Consider the following 17,914-nt stretch of genomic DNA (forward strand, 5'->3'; position numbering starts at 1 on the left):
TACTGCAACTCCCTACTCATTGGCTTACCCCTACATAGGCTATCCCCCTTCAATCCATCATGAATGCTGCTGCTAGACTCATCCACCTTACCAATTGCTCTGTGTCTGCTACTCCTCTCTATCAATACCTCCACTGACTTCCGCTCACCCAATGAATTGAATTCAAATTGCTAATGACAACTTACAAAGCCAATCCCAAGAAGTCACGTGGACATGACGTAACAGGGCGAGAGCGGAGGTATACAGGAAGTGACGCCAGTTAGGCTGCGATTTCGGCACTCAGATTTTTGCCGGTTTTCGGCTTTTAAATGTGAGTTGTAGCTGTCTCTGTTTAATAAATACATTTGTTTTAAATGTTATCACACCTTACGTATTCTCTACACTATGTAGAGTATTCTCTTTTACACACCCATACCTGGAGGACACAGGAAAATAACTTATATTAATACTGCAGATGCCATACTACCAAATACAAAGAGCAAAGTGTTGGGAAAAGTACACAGAGAACCCCCAGAGGCGATCTGACTACATTACATCATCCCTAAAAGATACTACCTTATGCTGTATACGAAGTATATCTCGGATGAGAGACTAGAGGTGACACAGGGAGAAAGGGAAGAAGTCGCCTATTATGGACATCCACAAGCTTTGGTGAAGGGATGCATCACACATTCATTATAAATTTTAATAAGGACGTACAATATTGAAGGAATCTGTGTTTGCTTCTTGGATACTGTCATCTTTTCTTGTTTATAATTTTTGTGAGGCTTGATTTTTGTGTCCAGCCTTGAGACACATGATAGAATTGTTTGGACTTTACACAGGAATCATTGTCGCCTACTATCATTGTACATGTCACTTTTTTTTTGATATTTATGTATGGATTTTTTCATGTTCATTCCTGAGACATATGATATAATACCTGCACTGTTACGCAGGAATTGCATGCACCAAGTTGATTTATGTTGATTGATATCGCTACACTATTCAATATTTCAACTTTCAAAGCCATCCACAACTTTGCCGTGGCGCCTGGACACTCTTAATCGCTTGCCGACCAGCCGCTGTCATTATACGGCGGCAAGTTGGCTCTCCTGCACAAATCGTAGTAGCAGTAAGGCTCCTCGCGCAGGTGTGATGGCAGGCTCTCGCATCCGCTGCATGCTAAGGGAGCTTGCCTGCGGGTTGGGCGGATACGATGTCTGCCGGCGACCTGCGATTGCCTATTACAGAGGCAGAACGGGATTCCCCCGTTCTGACAGGTGACATGACGGGATCTACTGTTCCCAATGATTGGGAACAGTGATCTCCGTCATGTCCCAGGAACCCCATCCTCCCTACAGTTAGAACACACCCAGGGAACACGCTTAGCCCCTTGATCAACCCCCTAGTGTTAACCCCTTCCCTGTCAGTGACATTTACACAGTAATCAGTGGCTGTTTATAGCACTGATCACTATATAAATGTCAATGGTTTCAAAAAAGTGTGTGATCTGTCCGCTGCAATGTCGCAGTCCTGCTAGTCACAGATCGCCGCCATTACTAGTAAAAAAAAAAAAAAAAAAAGATAATAAAGATGCCATAAATCTATCCCTTATTTTGTATACACTATAACTTTTGCACAAACCAATCAATATACACCTATTTTGATTTTATTTTTTTTTAACCTAAAATATGTAGACCTATACAGTGGTGTGAAAAAGTGTTTGCCCCCTTCCTCATTTCCTGTTCCTTTGCATGTTTGTCACACTTAAGTGTTTCGGAACATCAAACCAATTTAAACAATAGTCAAGGACAACACAAGTAAACACAAAATGCAATTTGTAAATGAAGGTGTTTATTATTAAAGGTGAAAAAAAATCCAAACCATCATGGCCCTGTGTGAAAAAGTGATTGCCCCCCTTGTTAAAACATACTATAACTGTGGTTGTCCACACCTGAGTTCAATTTCTCTAGCCACACCCAGGCCTGATTATTGCCACACCTGTTCACAATCAAGGCATCACTTAAATAGGAGCTGCTTGACACAGTAAGGTCCACCAGAAGATCCTTAAAAGCTACACATCATGCCGAGACCCAAAGAAATTCAGGAACAATTGAGAAAGAAAGTAATTGAGATCTATCAGTCTGGAAAGGGTTATAAAGCCATTTCCAAAGCTTTGGGAATCCAGCGAACCACAGTGAGAGCCATTATCCACAAATGGCGAAGACATGGAACAGTGGTGAACCTTCCCAGGAGTGGCCGGCCGCCCAAAATTACCCCAAGAGCGCAGCGACGACTCATCCAAGAGGTCACAAAAGAACCCACAACAACGTCCAAGGAACTGCAGGCCTCACTTGCCTCAGTTAAGGTCAGCGTTCATGCCTCCACCATCAGGAAAAGACTGGGCAAAAATGGCCTGCATGGCAGAGTTCCAAGGAGAAAACCACTGCTGAGCAAAAAGAACATCAAAGCTCGTCTCAATTTCTCCACAACACATCTTGATGATCCCCAAGACTTTTGGGACAACATTCTGTGGACCGATGAGACAAAAGTGGAACTCTTTGGAAGGTGTGTGTCCAAGTATATCTGGAGTAGAAGGAACACTGCATTTCATAAAAAGAACATTATACCAACAGTAAAATATGGTGATGGTAGTGTGATGGTCTGGGGCTGTTTTGCTGCTTCAGGACCTGGAAGACTTGCCGTGATAAAAGGAACTATGAATTCTGCTGTCTACCAAGAGATCCTGAAGGAGAATGTCCGACCATCTGTTCGTGTACTCAAGCTGAAACGAACTTGGGTTCTGCAGCAGGACAATGATCCTAAACACACCAGCAAGTCCACCACCGAATGGCTGAAGAAAAACAAAATGAAGACTTTGGAGTGGCCTAACCAAAGTCCTGACCTGAATCCTATTGAGATGTTGTGGTATGACCTTAAAAAGGCCGTTCATGCTCGAAAACCCTCTAATGTAACTGAATTAGGACAATTCTGCAAAGATGAGTGGGCCAAAATTCCTCCAGGACGCTGTAAAAGCCTCATTGCACGTTATCGCAAACGCTTGGTTGCAGTTGTTGCTGCTAAGGGTGGCCCAACCAGTTATTAGGTTTAGGGGGCAATCACTTTTTCACACAGGGCCATGATGGTTTGGATTTTTTTTCACCTTTAATAATAAACACCTTCATTTACAAATTGCATTTTGTGTTTACTTGTGTTGTCCTTGACTATTGTTTAAATTGGTTTGATGTTCCGAAATACTTAAGTGTGACAAACATGCAAATGAACAGGAAATGAGGAAGGGGGCAAACACTTTTTCACACCACTGTATATCAGCCTAAAAACGGATGAATACATTTAGTTTTTTTATATATCCTTTTTTTTTTTTTAATTGACACATTTGTTTATAGCGCAAAAAATAAAAACCACAAATCAAATACCACCAAAAGAAAGCTCTATTTGTGGGGGAAAAAATACGTTGATTTTGTTTGGGTACAACGTTGCATGATGGCGCAATGGTCAGTTGGAGCGACGCAGTGCCGTATCACAAATCAAAGGGGGGGGGACCGGCTGCCACTTACAGAAGGGGAAGATGGAGAGCAACAGGACCAGTACAAACAAATGGCCACTGCCCCCACCTCTAACTGGCCTTTGCAGCAAGGAGCACATGAAAGGGCGACACATGTCAAACAAAACCAAAGAAAATTCCCAGCTTAACTTACCGACCAGCCTGCAACTAACCAAATTATCCTGTCTAACAGTATGCGTTAGAAGCAGTGGTTTAGTTTGCAAATTCATGCATAAGCTGCAGGACCACTTCACGGCACCCCCAGTATTTTCTGCAGTCCTAACTCTAAATTTTGAGAGCCTCCATAGTAGAAGCACATGCATTATAATGGATAGGTAAAGGGCAGGTGAGCCTGAAGGGAGCCCACCGCTCCTTGACCACTTCAGCCCTGGAGGATTTTCCCCCCTTCCTGACCAGAGCGCTTATTGCAATTCGCCACTGCGTCACTTTAATTGACAATTGCATGGTCGTGCGACGTTGTACCAAAACAAAATTGACGTCCTTTTTTTCCCCCACAAATAGCTTTTTTTTGGGTGGTATTTGATTGCCTCTCCGGTTTTGATTTTTTGCACTATAAACAAAAAAGCAACAATTTTGGAAAAAAATAACAATATTTACTACTTGCTATAAAAAATATCAGCAAAAATATCAAAAAAAATTGTTTCCTCAGTTTAGGCTGATATGTATTCTTCTACATGTTTTTGGTAAAAAAAAAAAGCGTATATTGGTTGGTTTGCGCAAAATTTATAGTGTCTACAAAATAGGGGATAGTTTAATGGCATTTTTATTTCTTTTTTATTAGTAATGGCGGAAATATGCGATTTTTATCGGGACGGTGACATTATGGTGGACAGATCAGACACTTTTGACACTATTTTGGGACCACTGTAATTTATACAGCGATCAGTGCTATAAAAATGCATTGATTACTGTGTAAATGGCAGTGGAGGGGTTAACCACTGGGGGGCAGTAAAGGTGTTAAGTGTGTCCTAGGGAGTGATTCTAACTGTGTGGGGGCTGAGCTTCAACACACAGGACCACTGCTCTTGATTACAGAGAACAGTGATCTCTGTCCTGTCACTAGGCAGAATAGGGAAATGCTTTGTTTACAAAAGCATCTCCCCATTCTTCCTCCCTGTGACACGATCACGAGTACCCAGCAGACATCAAGTCTGCGGGACCCACGGTCAGGGAGACCACGGCGCGGCCGCAACACCGCTTCTTAAAGGGGACGTATTTGTACACCCTTTTGCCTACCAGTGCCATTCTGCCAACGTAAATCGGCGTGTCAAAATCTGAGTAGGTTCCCTGCAATCCCAAGTGCTTTCTTCACCTAAATGAGTTAAGAGAATGATTAAACTGTGTTTGGGGATTGCGCCCCCTATTTCTAGTTCCCCAAAAAATTCCTAAAGTGCTTGTGCTTTATATACCTTTCCAAAAAAGCTTATAGTCACTCAGTGTGTTAATGTGGATCTACCATATCATACTTCACAACATAAATGTTGTGAAGCATGATATGGTAGATCGACATTAACACATTGAGTGACTATAAGCACAGTTTATTTAGTAAATCGGCGTGTGCTGGTCAGCACAGGCACATACTGAATACCAAGCGCGTATCACAATGGCATCCAGTGCAAACCTTCAGCATTCCACATGGCACATGTCAAACAAAACCAAAGAAAATTTCCAGCTCAACTTACCGACCAGCCTGCAACCAACCAGATTATCCTGTCACAGTATGTGTTAAAAACGGGTTTAGTTTGCACACATTTGCAAATGCATACATAAGCTGCAGAGCTACTTCATGGCTTCATTCAAATCAACCAGTTATTTTTTTATACAGAAAACGAATCTCATAGTGAACATGTGTAATACAGCAATTTTTATATTTTTTTTATGATGGGTTTAGTGACACTTTCAGAAAAACTTAAAAGGCAACATAAAACAAACTGACCCGAGGCATTATATGGTTATTTGTGTTTTGGATAGCTGGAGCCAGTTGTGTTACAACATATATTAGCCCTGTTCAGGTTTTAGCTTTTATTTTATAGCATAAATTGCTTTTAAAACATGGATTACATACTGTATTTTGCTAGGGGCAAAAATAGTGTAATGTTTTACTGCAGTGCCCCTTGGAATCCTAAACCGCATATTTATATTGCATTAACCCATCGCAAGTGATGTTTATTATTGTCTCATCTGCTAACAGAATCTGAGCTCTGTGAAGAGGAGGGTCGTGCAGATGCGGTCATTGATGAAGAAGCCATTTTAAATATTATGGAAACAAGTCAGTGCTTCCAGCCTGTGTCTCAGAGGCTAAGTCAATCTCCACTTTTTTGTAAGTAATTTTCTAGTCTAACGTAAGTAGTTTTTTTTTTTTTTTTTTTTTCAAATAGATTGGAATTACTTTTATTTTTGAATTGTTTAGCTTGCTAAATAGTAATTTTTGTATTTGTGGGCAATTAAGTGATGGATAAATTAGGAAATTAGGACTTTTTAATTATGTGCATGTTTTTAGTAATGGCAGCAATATGACTAAATCTGATATAGTTCAATATACACATTGCCTAGGGTCATGTACTGCATATGCTAGTGCATTTTGTTCTGCCTAAACAAAATGTACTACTTGTATGGCAATGGTCATATATAAACATAATCAAGTGAATTGGGGATTATGTTTATATGCAAAGGAATTGCTGTTTAATAGTAGACTTGACTTCCTCATAAGTGAAAGTGATTGCTGAACTCTCAGATCGTTGTGCTTGACTAACTAGAAGCACTTCCAAATATGACCAAAGTTGGTTTGATATTTTTTATGTTCTACCATAGAATGATGTCTTATTTGGTAAAAATATGGAAAACCAAGTTAGAAATTAGATTTTGTTAAAGCACTTTGCGAAGCTTGCTCTAAAATGTACTCTTTTTTTATTTTTTTTATTTTTTTTTCATGGTATTTCTTTTTGAAAAAACACTGGATCAGTTCCTTAGGCCGGTAGTATTTTGAAGTTGCCTGTCTTTAGACAATTATACAAAAGCCTACAATGCTGTGTTCTGTGAAACCAGTTACTTTACATTTCTATTGGTCTGGTACTATAACTGTGCTGTGGACAGTTTTGTATTTTGTGCTGAAAAAACCTTCATTCATCTCCCAGATGCTGGCTTTTTTTTAGTATGAGAGTGTGATATAGGTCTTGATGACAGAATCCCAGGAATCACTTGTTATTGATTTCCTGTGCTTTGCGAGGTTTGCCAGACACTGACCACCCAGGAGCTTTGAAAAATTTGTGACCATCATCGCTAAGTGGTATCTAACGCTTTGCAGTTATGCTAGCAAATGATTTGTGTAAGTGAAGAGATTTATTGTTTTTTGCCTGCTGGGTCATGAAAAGCCTCAGACAGGCTGTACAGATAAGCTTTTGTAAAAGCTTTAGACATGGCTGCGACGTGCTTTAGGGAGATGCGTTCTGGTGATTGATGGCTGTGGGATCAGAACTTTCCTTAGCTCCCCTTTTGAGAGGCACTGGCTTCTCACAGTGTACCCTTCTACTTATCATTTGTTTTACATCCATAACAAATGCTCCTCTGTGGCACTGTTTTTGAATAGGAACTGTGTGCATCAGTGGTTGAATCTCTGCAGTTTCGTTTGAGAGAATAAGTTTAACACTTCTACTGCTAGCATCAGTGCAGTAATCACTTGCAATATTTAAAAGTGCTGGATAAGCTATCATTTCTTTTGTTTGTTTTTTTAAGGAAATAGTCTTTATATTTATGCATGTGAACTGCACGGGCTTCTTCCAATTATACAGCTGTGTTGAAAGTTCCTTGTTGGTGAACATACTGCACTTAAATGCTTCATACTGGTTGTAGTTTGTCCAAACTACAAACTATGATATGAATATGAAGAAAATTTGAGAAATACTGTTTGACTACCGTGCATGTTGGTAAAGTGCATCCGATACCAGGTACGTTGAGCTTAAGTTGACGCTGATGGGCTCAATGCCAAGCAGCATTGTGACCCTAGAAAGTTGATTTTCTGCTGGAGGTCCCACCTCTGTGCCTTCCAGAAGGAATATGACCCATCAGGTTCCACAGAGATGAACCTGCCGGCATCCAGCCAAAACTAAAATATTTAGTACAATCTTTATAGTTATATAGCTTTAAATTTGCTATTTCTTCTTTTTAAGCTGTTGCAAGTATAAAAAGCATGCACTCTCGCCTGTCTGAACGACTTGGTATTTGGCCATAATAGGAGGATTTTCTTATACTGCCACAGGTACGGTGGATATAGAAAGTAATCATTCCCTTTGAAATCACATTTTGTTGCTTTTCAGCCTTAAATGAAGACACGCAGTTTTTGTTTTATCCAGCTGTACTTACTCACTGAAACCCTGTGAATCCACTGAGGGTTCCCACATCGCACCCGACTCGCAAGGCAGTTCACACTGCACTATGAAAACTACTGGGAGTGTCAATAGAAAGTTAATGACACCCCCCAAGTCAGTTCACATATCGCAGTACAAACTGTCAGTTCGAACATAAATTGGATCGCTTGGGTGTAAACACCTATGGGATCCGATCTGGTGTGGACCAACAAAAGGGTGCTGTGCGAGTTTGTACTGAATACGATGCAAAGCCAGCCATACTATCTGGCTGAAATCGCATCGCAGACTAAACTCGGTTCACACCAGTGCGCCATGGGTAAAGGCTGTAATTTAAATGAAAGGTAGTCTAACTCAGGGATTTCTGTTTTTGAATTACTTTTTTTCTGACATGTTGGTATTCTCTTTCAGTTGGATGTTATAAGTTGCACTGAGTGAATACAGCTGGATAAAACAAAAACTGTGTCTCTCTTCATTTCAGGCTGCAGAACAACAAAATGTGGTTATTTTAAAAGGGGGTGATTTGTTTTCTATACCCACTGTAAGTCAGGCACTACTAGGTGTCTTTGTTTTATAGTGCAGCAACTTTTTTCTTTATTTTAGCAACATTGTTTCTTTAAGTGATGACCGATATAAATTTTACTTTTTGTGCAACTGTTTGTGGTGTTTAACTGTCCTGAGTATTATTTGTTACTTACATCTTGCGTGAGATTTTTATTGTATTTATTTATATTTTTTTAGTCAATAGCAGTCAAGATCAAGCCATGGTGAATTTGCTTGCTGGCCTAGAAGATGATGGCTATCAGATGAACCGGTCCAAGTGCTTATCACAAAATACTTTCTCCTCGAGGCGCAGTACAATGCAGAACAGTGATGATGAGGAAAATGAGCCCCAGGTGGAGAAAGAGGAGATGGAACTTAGCATGTTAATGTCTCAAAGATGGGACAGCAACTCTGAAGAACATGATACTAAGAGAAAGTATGTATGCAACAGGAAAAACAAATGTAACTCATCCTTACAACACTGACTGTCTTTGTGAATGTAAGCCATATTAATGTATCCTTTAAATTTTGATTAGAAGTCTGCCATACTGTACTCAAGTCTTTTTATTTGTGCACTTGACATTTAGGTTAGACTATCCCTAGTATTTCAGATTCTCTCTCTCTCTCTCTCTCAATGCTAATTTCACATGTGACGATGTCATGGCTCCAGCAGGTGTCATTGTGCAGTTGTCTACCTTAAACATTGAAGAATAGTGGAGAACTGCAAGTAGATTATATTTTTACCGATGACAGACACTGTCTATTACAGCATATCCAGAGGAGATTAGTATACAGAGCTCTGCTTGAACTACTGCATGAAGCTCGGCACCACAGAGGTAGATTCCAGAGAGAGGGCTCCAAGATAGCAGATAAGTACTCTGCTGTGTCAACGTCATTCTTGCTATAGAGCGAAGGAGACTGCGACATGTATCAAAATGGGCACTACCGGCTAGCCTGTGATTAGTTAGAGGTAAATATTGTCTTATGAGCATTGTAATGATTATTTTGAACAACACTCTTTTATTAAAATAAATAAAACAAACACATTTAACTAGATATACCTTCTTAATTGTGCTCTAGATGGGAAATATACCAGCAGAATTGAATGAATGCACCTGTTGGGGCTCATTCACACCAGAATCCTTGTGCTCTCACACAAATTTGAGATGGATGTTTGAAAAACTCAATTTAAATTTGCTTGAATGGTAAAATTTAGGTTGATCCAAGAATTCTGCAGAAACTTGTACTACAATACAACACTTTAATGGATTTTCTTATATGCATTTTGATTGTGTTGGGAAAAAAGAAAATTTACAAAATGTATTTCTGCATATCTGGTGTGGACTAGTCCTCATGGGGGAAAGAACTACGTTTATTACTTTCAGAATATTATTTTTTTTTTCCCTGTAATATATAAAAAAACATATGGTACAGCTTTAAGACCTCATGCATTTGGGGCTTTTCTTTCCCAGCCTATAAAAGTACCTTTATGTTAGCCTATGTGTCCATGCACACATAGGTGTTTACAGTCATATTAGAAGAGGAGTATTTACAGGCTTAAAAAAAATTTAAAATTAAATTTAAAATGACATTTAAGAGAGGAGCTGAAAAAAAATAAGTGTAAATGCTCCTAAACGCTAGGCCTATTTGGGTGTTAATGCATTCCGATAGCCAGAATAAATTAATATTCTGGCCAATGAAATACATCAACGCCCAAACATTTGACACACCTAAGCGCATGGATCGCTGGATCACTTCTCCCAAAAAATGCCACAATCACATTAATAAACAAACTTTATTAATAAAACCAAATGGGTACTCATAAAGCATTAAAACATTGAGAGGACATCACACACCGTTACACTCCGACCTATGCACATTTCATCCAACAGGACATCTAAACGTGTATAGAGTGTAGCGGTACCATATGAGGCAAAGAGTGAGAGAGGCTTCAGGTGTAATCAAATGCAAGAAGGAAGGGTGCATCCATCCATGCAAGATCTGTCATTTAAAACGCTGGCAGACTTCATGTCTGGTAAGCTTCTGTATAATCACAGTGGCTGGTGCACATTTGTATGTGAAGATTTTTTTCACTACATGGTGGAATTTTCTCCTATTTTTTTTAATTTTTTTTATTTTTTAAGGGGGAATTTTAAAGTTTTAACTCTTATCTGGACTTTTTCACTTTTTTTTTTTATAAGATGTATAACTTAAATTGTGCATGCACTAATCCTTAAACACATGGTTTATTTGGCAGCGCAACACTATTATATTACCAAAAAATTACAAATCCAAAATTGTAGGTGGGATTTCCTTTCTCTTCCTGTTTTGCTTAACGAACAGGAAGTGAAGGCAAATCTATCCAATGGGACACTGATGACAAAAAAAATAAACTCTATCCAAAATGGGGAAAAAGGTTTTGCCTTTAGTCCTACTCTAAAACAAGTTTTACCTGGTGTCTACAAAATAAGTTTCAGTAGTCAGGACCTTTATTAATACATTACACACCTATTTTGAAAGTATCCAGTGGCAAAAGCCACAAAAGTTTGGTGTATAGCTTAGGTGGTGGGGCGGGGGGGTACCTGAGTGTGTGTACTATGAACCATCAATTTCTGTTTTCTGCATATTGTCTTCCACCCTCTGTTTAACCACTTGAAGATTTTGAATGTACGCAATTTCCCAGAAAAGCTTCAGCAAAGTTTTTAGAATGCATGTCTTACATCCAGCTCCTCCCCCTACCAATTCTTTTACAGTTGGTGATTGCTTTGTATTACACTGCAGGGGCAGCTGTCATCTGCAAGTCTCATTGGATAAACACAATGAACATTGTATTTTATTATTTTTACCGATTCATATACAGGTCACAAGTGTGAACTTTTGACATGATATGACATGTAAAGGAATCCTGCAAGTTAAATCTGTTTTTATTTAAAAAAAAGATAAAAAACCTGTAGAAACAAAAATAGGTAAGGGGAAGGAGGAGTTGAGTATGGCTGATTAAGGGGAAAAAAAGGGAAGGGATCTACAACCCCTTCAGCCTGCGCACCCTGGGAATGTGATAATATATAGTAGTGCCATGTGACAAATATATATTAATGATACAAGAAGCAGGTAATAAAGATCAAAGCCTCAAAAATGCAAAGAAAACAGTTGTGATTTCATACCGTGCTAAACAAGCAAATTTGTATAAATGTCTATAAGCTACCAACAAACAAATAATCCCCACAAATGTGACAGTGTTGCCTTCTAAACCTTAAAAAAATTCTGGTTCAAAAATTTTCTTCAAAAGTGCGTTTCCTGCCACCAGCTTCTAGGTAAGTATCCTACTCACCAAAGGGAATTGACACCCATGACATATAGTCAAAACCAGCAAAGGAGACAAATCTCCAGAAACAGCGGTTCAGGAAATGGCACGATTACCGAGTGGATATGGTACATAGATCAAGAACAAAGAACACGGCTCTTCGTGGTGCAATACTGTTTAAAAAAATGGAAAAATTAAAACTACACACACACCCATGATACATGCCACGTCACTTCCGCCATTCGTTGGAATTCAGGTGGAATATGGACGGCGCCCCTGCCATTTCCTATAAGCGCAATTTGATCTTCTGGTTGTTAGTGCAACTTGCAGTTATCATTAATACATTTTTTTTAACATTATTTGCACCATGAGGAGCCCTGTCTGTTCTTCCTGTATACTATATCCACTTGGTGGTCATGCCATTTCTTGAGCTGCTGTTTCTGGAGATTTGTCTGCTTTGTTGGTTTTGACTACTTGTCCTGGGTGTCAATTTCCTTTGGTGAGCAGGATAAATACCTAGTTGGTGGAAGGAAACGCGCTTTTGAAGACATTTAATTCATTTTTGAACCATCATTTTTGAAGAATCGTAAGACACCATTGTCACATTGGTGGGGATTATTTGTTTGGTGGTGGTTTATGGACATTTATTTATACACATTTGCCTCTTTAGCGTGGTATGAAATCACAATTGTTTCCTTTGCAAGGTTAACTAAGGGTTTATAAGGGGTTACATTTCTTCTTTTTTCTTTTTTTTAATGGTGCACAAAAGTTTACATAAATCGTGAAATGTTGGCTTTAATCTATGGCTGTTTTTGCCAAGGAGTAGTAAACATATGAGACTGTTTATTATCATAGTGGTTTGGCTCCTTATAATGATAATAATAATGATAACCTAAATTGCCCAAATGGCTCTCATCAAAAGTTTACATACCCTGGAATGTTTGGCCTTGGTACAGACACGCAAGGCTTTTTTTTGTGTGTGGCATTGGCGCAGTAAAGGATTTTTTTTGGCAATACGACCATGCAGATCATTTTTGTTCAAGTATTTTGTTCCTCAAATGCCTCGTACACGCAATCAAACAATCCGGTGGAAAAGTCTGGCAAACTCAAGTCCGCCGGACAATCCGCCCGTGTGTAGCCTCCGGCGGACTTTTTTTATCCAAAAGTCCGGCTGACTAAGAAAGTATTTTTGCACTCCAATCTGCCGCCGGACTCGCTTTTCGGCGGACAGTAAGGCTGTGTGTGTGCTAGTCCGCCGTACTTTTGAAATGAGCGGGCTTTTCCCGCGCGGAGAAAAGACCGCTCATTTTGAGCGTGTCTCCAGGTAGCCGGGGCCAGCAAAGGAGGCGTTGCTGGCCCCGTCACCTGGTATGGACTTAAAGGGGAACCCCATCAACATGGGGACAAGGTGCTTTGGGGTGGGGGGGCGCGCAGCCCCCCCTTCCCCAATGCACCCCCCATGTTGAGGGCATGCGGCCTGGCACGGCTCAGGAGGGGGGGGCGCGCTCGCTCGTCCCCACCCCCTTTCCTGGCCGGCCGGGTAGCGTGCTCAGACAAGGGTCTGATATGGACCTGGGGGGACACCCACATCCATTTTTCGGCGTAGGGGTTCCCCTTTAAGTCCATACCAGGTGACGGGGCCAGCGACGCCTCCTTCGCTGGTCCCGGCTACCTGGAGACACGCTCAAAATGAGCGGACTTTCCTCCGCGTGTGAGTCCGTTCATTTCAAAAGTACGACGGATAGTCCGGCAGACTTAATACGCCATATTAGTCCGCTGAAAAAGTGCCGTGTGTGGGCAAGTAGCTCGTTCGGAAAGTCCGCCGGATAGTCTGCTACGCGTGTACGCTGCAAAAAACAACCACACCATCTTTTTCCAGAGCAGCCTGTATTTCTCCTAAGGTTACCTGTGGGTTTTCCTTTGTATCCTGAACAATTCCTCTGGCAGTTATGGCTGCAATCCTCCTTAGTCTACATGACCTTGGTTTGGTATCAAGAGATCTCTGAATTTTCCATGTTTTAATAAGTGATTGACAGTACATAGTGACAAATTTAAGTCTTTGGATATCTTTTTATATCCTTTTCCATCTTTATAAAGTTCCATTACCTTGTTACGCAAGGCTTTTGACAGTTCTTTTCTGCTCTCCATGACTCTGTATCCAGCCTGGTCTGTGTATTTACATGAGAGATAAAAAACTGACAATTTATACACAGACACTAATTGCAATTTAAAAAGCCATACATGTGGGAAATGACCTTTTAATTGTCATTTTAACCTGTGTATCACCTTGTATATCTGTACCAAGGACAAACATTCCAGGGTATGTAAACTTTTGATCAGGGCTATTTGGGTGATTTATGTTATAATTTAAAACGGATTGATAATAAATGGCTTCATATGATCACGATCCTTCAATAATTTTTTTTTTAGCATAATCAGTCATTTTTTCAATATTAATGCCAAAACTTCATGATTTCTGCCAGGATATGCAAACATTTGAGCACAAGTGTGTGTGTGTGTGTGTGTGTGTGTGTGTGTGTATATAATATATATAATTTCCATCAGGTGATACTGCTGCTTACTGGAGTATTGGGCAGTGGCAAACAAACAAAAATTGCGGGCCAGTTTTTTGCCCTAGTGTCTTAGGTCAATGGTAGTCTTTTTTATTTTTTTATTTTTTTATTTTTTTTGCTCCTCTGGGGGGGGGGAAATCAAGATTCCTACTACAATGCTGCTGAGCTGGTTTCTATATGCGGCTATCCGAATCAGCCTATTCAAAGACTGATTTTGAAGTGCTTTACTCAGACCCTACTGAGCTGGATGTTGTGGGACAAGCCTAAACTCTGTCCTTCAGGCACTTTCTCTGTCTCTGAAGACTCACTTTGTGAGTAGGCCATGCGGGCCCAGCACAGAGAACTTTCCCTTTGCAAGACTTTATGCCACCATCTGTGTCTTCGCTCCATTACACAAAGTTGTGCCCTCTACCCTACAGGAGGAGGATTGCACTGCAGTCATGCAGGACTTTATTTGCGAAGCAGAAGCACTGTTGATTGCTGACTGTAACTACAGAGGCCATAACTGCACCCCCACGCCTTCCCCTGCAGAATTTTTATCTGATCTGCCCGCAGAATTTGTAGAGGCTGTTTCAGCTCTTGTCAATGTGATGTGCCACCTTACAATTTGAGGAACAATCCATAGCCTCTTCCAGTGCTGTCCCTTGTGTAGGCTCAGTTAGGGCTCCCGCCGAAGACCGAAGAGAACTATCCATTTCATACGCTGTTCAGTCTTCCTTTATGAACACTAGGAAATATTGACAAGTCCTTTATAACTCCCAAGCATTTACCAGGCTTGTACCCATTTCTGGAGTACTTCGTTCAAAGTGGTATTAAGGTGTTACCAAACCAACAACAGTAAAAAATGTCTGTATATAAACTAAAGCATGCTTGTTATACTCACTGTGGAACCTAAGGGGTTAATCCTGCACATTGTGTAAAAAGGCTGCTTTGATCCTGTCTTCTCTTCTGTTATCCTCCCTTTCTTCCTCAGTCCCCAATCCATCTTCTAATAGTATGGGAACTTGGGGGCACTCTGCACACACTCAGTTTGGAGTGTATTGCTAGAGAGTTTTTTCTTTTTTTCTTTTGGAGGGTGCATGTGATCATCACAGCCAAACCGGGGATCAGGCATCATGTAGCCTCATAGGACCGTCGGAGGAGATTGAAAACTCTTTAGTTCTCTGTACTTGAGATCTTAATCTAGAGACCACTGGCTTTCCATTCTTTAATCAAGACACTGCAGAGTGTCTCTCGTGGCCCCATGGTATCTGAATTTTGTTCTCTGCACTTCAGAACCTGCCTTTTGAAATGTTCGATATATATTCCACTCTTTCGCTGGTGGTGCTTCTTGTTGCCATCGCTTCTGCTACCAAAGCTTGGTAGCTTTCTCCTGTTAAAGAAAAAAAAAAAAAACAACCTTTCTGGTCATACACAAGGACAATATGGTGTTTAAAACCCAAAATGGCCTTCCTGCCAAAGGTAGTTTCAACCTTTCACCTCAACCAGGACATTGTTTTTCTGTCCCTCTGTCTAGCTCCAGTTCGTCAGAAAATCTTCCTCCTTTGGTTGGATGTAGTTTGTGCTATGTGAGTTCCACTTGGCAGCCAATGCTTCTATTAGGAAGACTCATCCTTTGTCATTCCTGACGGTCCCCCTAAGCGAGATACTGCGTCTTGTGCTACTATTTCTTGGTGGCTCAGAACACTATCCAAGCTTATGGTCTTAACCACTTGCAGACCTGCTCACGCAGATATACTGCGGCAAGTCGGTTCTCCCGCGCTGACATACCTGTACGTTAGTCCACAAAAAGATAGTGGGCGCGCCCGCATGGGAGCATGCCCGCGGGTCCCGCGTACTTTAGATCCGCTAGTGGCCGCGATCGTGGCGAAGAGAGGCAGAGCGGGGAACTGAATGTAAACAAGGCATTTCCCTGTTCTGCCTAGTGACATGACAGAGATCTTCTGTTCCCTGTCATCGGGAACAGTGATCTCTGTCATGTTTCAGTAAGCCCATCCCCCTACAGTTAGAACATGCTGAGGGAACACACTTAACCCCTTGATTGCGCCTTCCATGTCATTTTTACGTTGATCAGTGTATTTTTATTTTTTTTAGCACTGTAATAATGTCACTGGTCCCCAAAGTGTGGGGTCAGATTTGTCCGTCGCAATCCCGCAAAAAATCGCAGATCGCCGCCATTTCCCTAAATCTATCCCATAGTTTATATACATGATAATTTGCGCAAACCAATCAATATAGGTCTGTTGTGATTTCTTTTTTTTTTTTTTTATATAAAACCAAAAATATGTTGACGAAAGGCCTAAACTGATGAATACATTTTGGGATAGGTATTATAGCAAAAAGTAAAAAAAAGATTTTATTTATTTATTTTCAAAATTGTCAGGGTTTTTTTGTTTATAGCACAAAAAATAAAAACCTCAGAGGTGATCAAATATCACCAAAAGAAAGCTCTATTTGTGAAAAAAAAGGACGTCAATTTTGTTTGGGTATAATGAAACACGACCGCACAATTGTCAGTTAAAGCAATGGAGTGCCGTATCGCAAAAAAATGCTGTGGTCATTTAGGGGGTAAAACCTTCCAGGGCTGAAGTGGTTTTAAGGATCTGGTTCACCCCTTTCCTGAAAACAGCACTTTTCCAGATCTGTTAGCGCCTGTGTTATGTTAGAACCGGGGTCCGCAACCTGTAGATCGCGGACAGGTGGCTGGTAGATCTCGGTCTGGATTTGCTGACCTGCCATTCAAGAGCATCAAAACAGTGTGCAGTTCAGAGGAAGTACTTGTAAAGTTGGATCTGTGGAAGGGAGCAAGAGCCGTATATTCTGATGCCTCCTCTGTAGTGCTGGCTCCTGTCCAATGCGGAGTGATACCAACTGCACTCCACCTCTTATCCCAGCCAGCGGTCTTTAGAATGGTTCCAGCAGCAGGAAAGAACAGATCTTCAGGTCAGTGTGAAGCAAAACACTAGGCATAATAGTATAGGGCTGCTTTCAGACTGATATGATGCAGTTTACCCACACTGTGGGTGCAGTGCAGTGTACCTGCAGCTTTCCTGTGGGTTTGCTGTGCTTAGCCATAGACTTCTATTATATCCTGCTGTTTTACCACCCCCTAACTTTACGTGTGAGCAAGCACAAGTGCTCTGAAAAGCGATCAGAGTGTGAGTTGTTAGGTGGTAAGGAGGTGATATGTTTCCTTCTCAACACCTGATTTTTAAGCCCATGATTGTCCTGCAATGCACGCATTTGCAACACTGTAGTCCTGCAATTAGAGGTTTAAATTGGGTGTAAGGAGGCGACACTGTGACCAGTGATCTTTGACTTCTCCCGTGTTGTTCAGGTTGATCTCCACCTCCTGTAAGGTGGCCTACCCCTGCGTTTTAGTGCAGGGTTTCTCAACTAGGGTTCCTCCAGTGGTTGCTAGGGGTTCCTTGAGAAATGAGCAATTTCTGCCTTTCAGATAAGTTCCAACTGCCACCATTGATCTGTTTAGCTATTTCCAGTGTCCACAAGCATAAGGAACATTCTTCCTACTGACCATCGCACTAATGTATCATGAGTAGGGTTG

At 40.8% G+C, this 17,914-nt stretch overlaps 1 protein-coding gene across 2 annotated transcripts in view; it reads left to right on the forward strand.

Moving 5' to 3' along the window:
- The window catches only part of REV3L (REV3 like, DNA directed polymerase zeta catalytic subunit), a 284,940-nt gene that overhangs the window by 165,996 nt on the left and 101,030 nt on the right, over positions 1–17,914 (forward strand). Inside the window, exons 10-11 of one of the 2 annotated variants that reach the window (XM_077487106.1) lie at positions 5,760–5,888; positions 8,671–8,908. In XM_077487106.1, the coding sequence (XP_077343232.1) occupies positions 5,760–5,888; positions 8,671–8,908 (367 nt within the window). Of the gene's footprint in view, positions 1–5,759; positions 5,889–8,670; positions 8,909–9,275; positions 9,443–17,914 lie in introns of those variants that run through there. The other variant, XM_077487107.1, reaches the window with a different exon arrangement.

The sequence above is a fragment of the Lithobates pipiens genome, unplaced genomic scaffold, assembly GCF_037356315.1.
Source record: "Lithobates pipiens isolate NorthernLeopardFrog02 unplaced genomic scaffold, aLitPip1_a1.2 Scaffold_18, whole genome shotgun sequence".
Classification (NCBI taxonomy): Eukaryota; Metazoa; Chordata; class Amphibia; order Anura; family Ranidae; genus Lithobates; species Lithobates pipiens.